The 9,139-nt window shown below is 42.8% G+C and overlaps 1 protein-coding gene across 1 annotated transcript; it reads right to left on the bottom strand.

Moving 5' to 3' along the window:
* Positions 1-1,216: 1,216 nt before the first annotated feature.
* Positions 1,217-7,838, bottom strand: LOC125529859 (uncharacterized protein At4g15970-like). The gene is made up of 3 exons (XM_048694286.1): positions 7,753-7,838; positions 7,591-7,594; positions 1,217-3,994 (listed from the first exon to the last, which is right to left on the bottom strand). The coding sequence occupies exons 1-3, from the start codon at positions 7,836-7,838 to the stop codon at positions 3,086-3,088; spliced, it is 999 nt and encodes a 332-aa protein (XP_048550243.1). The 3' UTR covers positions 1,217-3,085.
* Positions 7,839-9,139: the final 1,301 nt, after the last annotated feature.

The following is a 9,139-nucleotide window of genomic DNA, read 5'->3' as shown; positions in this document are numbered from 1 at the left end:
TTTGTGAAGTAGAACTAACTATCCTTTGATCAAATACCCTTTGACCATTCATCATTTTTTATGTACTTGTCGCCCGTGACAACAAATATGGATCAAATAACTATGCACTATGGGCACTAATATGTTTACCTTTGAATGGGTTTGTTACTGTGTTTAGTTACTATGATGTTTCATATGTTCATTAGAAAAAATAAAGGCTTATTTGCTTGCATGTGCTTTCTCATGTTTGTTTGTTTTTTCTTCTGGTTGTTCCTTTTCTATAATTGTCACATAAAGTGAACCGAAACTCATATTCTATATTTCTGCTGTGTAGATACCCGTGAGCCCGCTGTTGAACTCGCTAAAAATGGAGATAGACATGGATTTAACGGTTCTCATTCATTTAAATCTTAGTGAATTGATACCAGTTTCCATTTGGAACTGAGATAACGAGGAATCGTTTCCTTCATGATACTGCATGTATGAGCTTTTTTCTTTCGGTGTAGGCCAATATTGTACAAAGTTATTTCCTAAAATTATATTCGAAGGTGTCTTCTATGAGAGTAACCATCTCAATCTTTTTTCTATAGTTGTCACAAGGTTCTTGTGCTAAAGTGATTTTTGCTTGGTCAATATGTTTTCTTCTGAATATTTCAAGAATGAATTAGTTTATGCTGCAGTAGTGAGTCACTGTTAAAAATAGGGAGAAAGGTGTTATAAGTGAAAAATTATGTAGTATACTTTTAGCTTCCAAACATTTGTACTTATGTTCTATGCCCATTTTGATTTGGACAAATGTTTGGGAATCACAGTGGTGAAAAGGTAGGATGCAGGAAGAGAAACTTTAGTGCTTGTTGTAACGTGTTTGTGGCATTTTTCATCTTCTACCCGTAGCAACGCACGGGCGTCCTACCTGGCGGATTGACTAGGTGTTGCGAGCTTCATATCCTTCCTATGTTGGGTGTTAATATGATAGTTTGCAGACAACCCGGACTTATGGTGTTGATATAAGGGGTCTGGTTGGGTCACCTTTTTCCTTCTCTCATATTCGGTCAACGACAGGGCGTGTCCGTAGATTTGAGCGGACGGGCTATAGGTGCTCTATAAGATTATTGTGTTTGATACTATGATGTGTGTTAGCTGATTGTTGAAGAAAAAAATGTGACATTGTTCTCGGTAATCTTAGCTCAATTAGTAGTATCTTATTTTTTTTCTCAAAAGCCCGTGGCAACGCACGGGCGTTCTACTAATAGTACTAATTAGCTATTAGAAATAAATGCAATGCGCCCTAAACCTTGTCTATTATGGAAACGCACACAAATTTAACTGTGCCTTCTAAACTGTGACACAGGGAGTACCAATTATTTCAACAGACTAGACATGGACTCTCAGACCTCTTGTCGGCCCCCCCACATGGTCGTGATGTGCTACCAGGTCCTCCACACCCCCCCTCCACAAGCATGTATTAATTACATTTCCCTCAAAAGAATGTATTAAGTACACTCCACTCAAAAAATGTATGTATTGATTACATTGAACGTGGATACTTGGAAATATATGGATGATTAAAACAGCTTGAAAAACGTTTTTGTATTATGGGATATAGGGAGTAGTAATTATTACCTTCTAAATATCTAGGCGTTGCAACATGAGGATCTCGATCACCATATGTTTCTATGGGTTTTGATAGATGGGGAGCTTACCAAACAAGATGGGTGTAGGGTAATTCCACTGTCGGTGGCCCCCCTCCCACCACCACCAACTCCCAGACATGCTTGGTGGTTGCAGATGATAGCGGTATGAATAGAAAGATCATCACCTACCTTCCTCCTTCTAACCCATGGCTATCTCGTCGGTCTTTTCTTGTCTTCCAACCCATTGATTGCCCTTTAAACCTGGAGTTCCATGGTGGAAGACTCAGTTGCTATGGATAGAAGCCACCCCCACACTCCTGCTCGCAAGCCGGGAGTGGTCAGTACCAGATGTGATGGTTGTCTTGGCATGGAGATGTTGCCACCACGTCTGCGGGTGGCCACTTCCGATTGGCAAGCTCCATATTGAAGTGGATTGTTATATCCTGATATTGGGAGAACCACCGCAAGCGTCCAAGATTAGATGCACACTTTCGCCTTCCTACCATGCCGCTTGTGTGTCTGTGCGGGGGTGGGGGTGTTGGACGGAGGTAACCAAGGTTTAGGTTTTTCGACATGAAGAATTGCCTCTCATCCCTACCGAGTGCCTTATTTATAGCCTCAACAAAAACATTTACAAAAGTACCCCTACCTTGATACTAGCATCACAGGGGTATTTTAGATATTTCATGTCTACATTTTATTCCCAAGCGATGCTCTAAGACTTTGAGATTGTGGAGCAGAGCGGTGATGTATCGTGATGGCGGGCATGGTTATTGAATCCAAACAGAGTGACACATTTTACCTCGTAAGTTCTGCTCTTTTTTATTAGATGCACATCGCAATCACCCAAGATTAGATGCACACTTTCGCCTTCCTACCATGCCGCTTGTGTGGGTGCTGTGGGTGGGTGGGTGTGTGAGGACGCGGAGGGAGGTAATGGGTTTTTTGAAAAGAAGAATGGTCTCTCATTCAGACCGAGCGCCTTATTTATAGCCTCAACGAAGACAATTACAAAGTACCCCTACCTCAGTGCTAGGATCATAGAGGCATTTAAGATATTTCACGTTTACATCTTATTCCCAGGTGATTCTTGGAGATGTTGTGATTGTGGAGCGAGTCGGTGATGTATTGTGAGTATCAGTTCTATTCAAAACAGACTTTCGCCCCACTTTATATAACCGAACAAAGTATAACAAATAGATCAGTGGTCGGCACAAAGCGAATTATTCTTTTGCCTTTTTTATATACTTTTAGGTAGTAAAACAAATCAAACACTCCGTCCGTCGCATAATATACTAGTGTCCAAAACGTTCTTATATCATGCTACGGAGGGAGTAGATGTTTGTGAGGCCATACTTGAAGACAAAAGCTCTTGAGCCATGAGCTAGAAGGATTAAGGTATGACAGCAAAGTTCAAGTCTATCTATAGTCAACTTAAAGTGCGACGTAGCTTTATTTTTCTTCTTCTCGTGCTACTGAGGCCTCTTGTCGGGCGTCCCGCACTTGGCCGGGACGCGCCACTGGAAGCTCCTCCCGGCGGCCATGGCCTTCATCTTCTCCGCCGGCGCCATCACCGTGTAGTTCCTCCACTGCCCCAGCACGTCCCGGAGGTCGCTGATCTTGTTCGCCATGCCGATGCAGCAGTTGGCGTGCATGGTGCACGCCCTCGCCATGTCGTTGCGGAACAGCTGGCAGAAGCCGCTGAAGTGCGCCGTGTCGAGGAACTGGACGCGTATGCGCAGGTCGCTGCCGGCGCCGGCGAGCTCGTGCTTGATGTAGTTGAAGATGGTTTGCTCGTGGTTTTGCGGGAACCCCCGCCGCGCCGCCCGCCACTGCCGCAGCATCTCCACCGTCCGGTTCGTCGACTTCACGTAGTAGAACCCCGTGTTGGGCCAGTTGCCGAGGTCGTCCGCGTCGCCGGAGAACACGTCGCAGGACGTCGCCATGTCCGCGTGCAGGCCGATGTGCCGGAACGGGTCCCGGAACCACAGGATGTCCACGTCCGTGAACAGGAAGCTGTAGCCGAGCTGGAGCACGCGCTGCTGGAGCTCCAGCTTGGTCCACACCAGCTCCACGTACGCGTCGCTCATGAAGTCGCTCGCGGAGCTCAGGTCCATGGACGTCTTCGTCGTAGGGATGAGATAGCAGAACCGGTGCACGGTCCGGCAGTGGCGGTAGGCCATGGGGTCCATGGCGACGATGAGGAGGTGGTCCAGGAAGTGGTCGATCTTCTCGCCGGCGAAGAAGCTCTCACGGAAGAGGCCCAGAAGGGAGCCCGGCCGCGCGAAGGCCTCGTTCACCGACGTGATGATCACCGTCCGGTCGTCCGTGGCCACCATGGGCAGAAGCTCAGCCAAACCTGAGAAATTGAACTGGGCATCCTGCGCGCAGTTCGTTCAGACACTACGTGTCAATTCAATTGATAATAACCATCATAATTTACCTCTAAGAATATCTCTCCAATTTTTGTTACTAGAGTAGTAGTACTACAGTAGGGCGATACTATGAATATTGAACATTTAACGCTGGATATACTTGGATGGAGGAGTACTGATTTCATAACAATTAGGACAGCTTTCCTGCCAAAATCATGAATTGATCGTCAGTTAATGTTGTTTTCCTTATTTACTCTACTTTCTTATTGTTTCTACCCCGAAAACTCCATTTGCACATCCTAATAATTTTGAGACCCCCTTAAATCCTAGCATAATATTTGTGAGGATTTAATCATGTTATTAAGTCAATGCCAAATCTACCAAGAACTTCTTAGATCTTTCTTTTTTTGCGGGAAGAATTTCTTAGATCTTAGCCAGCCAAACTTAGTCGCCTAATTAGCCTCAAGATTTGCTTTGTTTATCTAAACACCTGGAAAGGACGATTAGAGCTCACTACACCGATAGGGAACTAAATGAACAAGCCTACCTAAAGTGCTATTTTTTTTTCTTTCTAAAATGTATAGTAACTATACTAATATAATGGCTCAATATGCCCGATGCACAAAAACATGACTAGCCGCGAGTAAAAAAAGCCAGCCTCCTATTCCAAAGAAATACACCATGTAATACAAGGGATCTATCTCGACGAGAAACAATGAAACAAAGCGATTATATGGGATTCAATCATATCATATGTGTTTTCATACTGAAATGGAAACGTCGAAATGCTACACATCGGAAACCTGTAAAGAAACCAAATGGAAGTGACTAGCACAATGAACTACCTACCTCGGTAGAGTTTCCACTATTTTGTTTTGTTGCTCGCCATGGAGACGGCATCATTGCATCTAGTAGTGGCCACCTCTGGCTGGCGAGCGCCAATAGTAGAAAGAGGGTTATAGTGGTTGCAATCCAAAACTTTACAATGCGATGAAGACTTCCGTCATGGAACTCCATGATGATTTCCGAAACAAAAATGAACTTTACCGTGTTGGAGAGATCTACTTCCATTGCATTGGATTTATAGGGTGTCCATGATTAATTGGCATGCAGCTAATGCTGGCAGGAATTAATGACATTATGGTAGCGATTAAAATCCTACTTGGAGATATATACATGATAAAAGAACAATTATTACCTTCTAAAGATGTATGCAATTCAACGTGATGATATGGATGTCCGTAGGTTTCTATGGGTTTTGAGATCTGAGGGTGTCTTCAATCCACAATTTCACAAAGCGGCGGAGACTTATCTCACAGAACTCATATGGTGATGTGAAACTAAAAAATTAACATTATTTGCATCTCAAAATTCGAGTTCCAATTACATTGTATTTATAAGGCGGTCTATAATATATGGGTGATGCAGAATATGGATAATGCATGAACAATAATCGATTAGATTGAAGCAGTGAGTTGCTGACTAATTGGAAATATATGCATGATAAACAACAATTGTTACCTTCTAGAAATGTAGATATTGGATCTGAATGTCCATAGGTTCCTACGGGTTTCGAGAGGTGAGGGGGTACCAAAATAAAACAAGAAGACGGGTGAGGGGTGATTCCGATGTCACTGCTCCCCGCTCCACCAACCGCTACCCTCGATGCTCAACAATTGTAGATAATAGTGGCGGTAAAATAAACACCATTCACCTTCTACCTCGGGGTTACCTTGTCGATCCATTCCTGTAATCACCAGATTTTGAAGTTTTGTGGTGGTAGACTTTGTTAATTTGTCAAACCATGGGTTGCAATCCCCCTAACTCACCTAATGGTATTGCGATATGCCTATAAGATTTGCTTCTTGCAACAAAGACAATGTCATCATGTCAATCGGTGACAACTCCCAGTTGGTGAGCACTAACAGGAAGAGGAGAAAAAGGGAGGTTGCAATCTGCAGCTTGATGAAAGTACCCCATGGTGATGTGGAACATGAACTCCATGGTATTGGGATCGCCATCGCAAGCCCAATGGCACACTTTTGGGCCAGTTGGGGGAGGGGAGGGATATGACCAAGGGATCCGGGGAGTTTTGGAAACCATGAGTGATCTCTCGTCCTTACCGAGCACCTTATTTATAGCTGAAACAAAAAATATTTACAAAAGTACCCCTACAATGATGCTTGGATCTTAGGGGTATTTGAGAGATTTTTTGTTTGCATCTCACTCCCTAGTCCTTCTCGATGATTTCACGGCGGTATTTGTGGAGCCAGTGTGAGATGTACTATGATGACATCATGGTCGTACAAGGCCATAACTCTTGAACTAAAAGAGAGATAGGACCCACGCGAGTCGGACCGTGTCCCGGGTCTTGACACCAAAATCCTTTCACACTGTAGCACTATTTGCTACTTTGTGGCACTATTTTCCATGTTTAGCCCGAGATTGGCCTTGGGCCTGGCCCCATCCTAGCTCCGCCGTTGAACAGAGACAAAGTATGTTTGGTATCATTCGCCCATAAAGTTGTGTATTAGAACAATTCAAATAAATGTTTTAGTGGCTATAGTTTGTTTCATGTAATTCTTTATTTGGATTGTAGGACCGTGGTTGTTATGAAACACCTATCACCCGAAATCTAACTTAAGCCGGTCCCCTTTCTTTGGGATGCAGATTCCCAAGAATCATTGTGACTATGGATTCCTGAGAACCAGTTCTAGGTGTGAATTCTCGAGAATCAGAAGCAGGTTGTTTGCTTACCATATTGTTGGACAGGTGTAGGAATTGTTGGGATTTTTAAATGTCAGTAATGTCCCTGAAAGTTGGATATGATGTTTATATTGATTACGCACAAATTAAGGTGTTTCGAGTGGTTAAAGTGGAAAATAGTTGTTTAACCATATGGGACATATCTTGTGTCTACAAATGTCATGATCATGGAAACATTTCATTCAAAGTATGCATATGAAACATAACATCGAAAATATGCACCGACCTTCATTCTTACATGCAAAACATATCATCCAAAATATGTACCAACCATGGTAGTGTTACATACGAAACATATCATCCAAAATATCCACCAACCATCATTCTTACATATGAAATGTACGTTATCATCGAAAAAATGCATTAACCATCATAGACTCATCAAGTAATTGATCCGCCAACAAGACATTAGCAATTGCTTCACGAGTTTCTTGCATAGTTCCATCATCACCAACCACTATGTTGGAAACATGGCCTATCCGTCGGGCTTGTAAATTTCCTGGCATGTAGTTATCGTCACGGTCACATCTATCAAACTCCAAGTCTCTCAAATGGCTTCTCCAATGCAATTATGAAGTGGCATACATGCAATGGTGATCTGATCTTGCTTCTCACAAGGGTAACTTGACATTTTGAGATAAATATGTCACGTCATCCTCAACACACCAAATGCATGCTCAATGGCATTGCATAAGGATGAATTCACATAGTTAAAAAACCTTTTTTCCCCATTCGGTGGGAGACCTTGGAGAAATTCTGACACATGGTACCTTTTCCCTTTGTAGAGAGCTAGATATCCACCACAATTGGGATAATCCGAGTCACCAGGATAGTACCTCCCTGCATAAAGTAATAGCATTACACATGGAATCAACAAGATAGCTGAAACAATATTGATGTGCACACGAAAAATGAAATGGATACCTATAAGTGGATGTGTCAATCTATCAAGATACTTCACAGAAGTATCTCTAAATATCCTCGTGTTGTGTGCTTACTCTGTCCATCCTGCAACTATAGAGGTGAATCTCATGTCAAAGTCGCACACTACCATGATATTTCTGTACTTGATATCCATGACCATCAACGTGGTTGACAATATCATTCTCATAACTTGGGGCAATTTCATAAAATATGTGACCCATCAATTGCACTATGCAACCATCAAAGTGAGGTGCAAATCTTGCATCTTGAAGCCTTTCATGAATGATACGTCTCCAATGTATCTAAATTTTTTGATTGCTCCATGCTATATTATCTACTGTTTTGGACATTATTGGGCTTTATTATCCACTTTTATATTATTTTTGGGACTAACCTATTAACCGGAGGCCCAGCCTAGAATTGCTGTTTTTTTTGCCTATTTTAGGGTTTCGAAGAAAAGGAATATCAAACGGATTCCAAACGGAATGAAACCTTCGGGAACGTGATTTTCTCACCGAACATGATCCAGGAGACTTGGACCCTACGTCAAGAAACAAAGGAGGAGGCCACGAGGTAGGGGGCGCGCCTACCCCCCCCCAGGCGCGCCCTCCACCCTCATGGGCCCCCTGTTGCTCCACCGACGTAGTCCTTCCTCCTATATATACCTACGTACCCCCAAACGATCAGATACAAAGCTAAAACCCTAATTCCACCACCGTAACTTCCTATATCCACGAGATCCCATCTTGGGGCCTTTTCCAGAGCTCCGCCGGAGGGGGTATCCATCACGGAGGGCTTCTACATCAACACCATAGCCTCTCCTATGAAGTGTGGGTAGTTTAACTCAGACCTTCGGGTCCATAGTTATTAGCTAGATGACTTCTTCTCTCTTTTTGGATCTCAATACAATGTTCTCCCCCTCTCTTGTGGAGATCTATTCGATGTAATCTTCTTTTTGCGGTGTGTTTGTTGAGACCGATGAATTGTGGGTTTATGATCAAGATTATCTATAAAAATATTTGAATCTTTCTCTGAATTCTTTTATGTATGATTAGTTATCTTTGCAAGTCTCTTCGAATTATCAGTTTGGTTTGGCCTACTAGATTGATCTTTCTTGCAATGGGAGAAGTGCTTAGCTTTGGGTTCAATCTTGCGGTGTCCTTTCCCAGTGACAGTAGGGGCAGCAAGGCACGTATTGTATTGTTGCCATCAAGGATAACAAGATGTTTTTTTTAATCATATGGCATGAATTTATCCTTCTACATCATGTCATCTTGCTTAAGGCGTTACTCTGTTTTCATGAACTTAATACTCTAGATGCATGCTGGATAGCGGTCGATGAGTAGAGTGATAGTAGTAGATGCAGAATCATTTCGGTCTACTTGTCACGGACGTGATGCCTATATACATGATCATGCCTAGATATTCTCATAATTATGCTCAATTCTATCAATTGCTCAA

The sequence above is a fragment of the Triticum urartu genome, unplaced genomic scaffold (genome assembly GCF_003073215.2).
Source record: "Triticum urartu cultivar G1812 unplaced genomic scaffold, Tu2.1 TuUngrouped_contig_5912, whole genome shotgun sequence".
Lineage (NCBI taxonomy): Eukaryota > Viridiplantae > Streptophyta > Magnoliopsida > Poales > Poaceae > Triticum > Triticum urartu.
The sequence above is the reverse complement of the archived record's forward strand: the minus strand, read 5'-3'. Positions and strand labels throughout refer to the sequence as shown.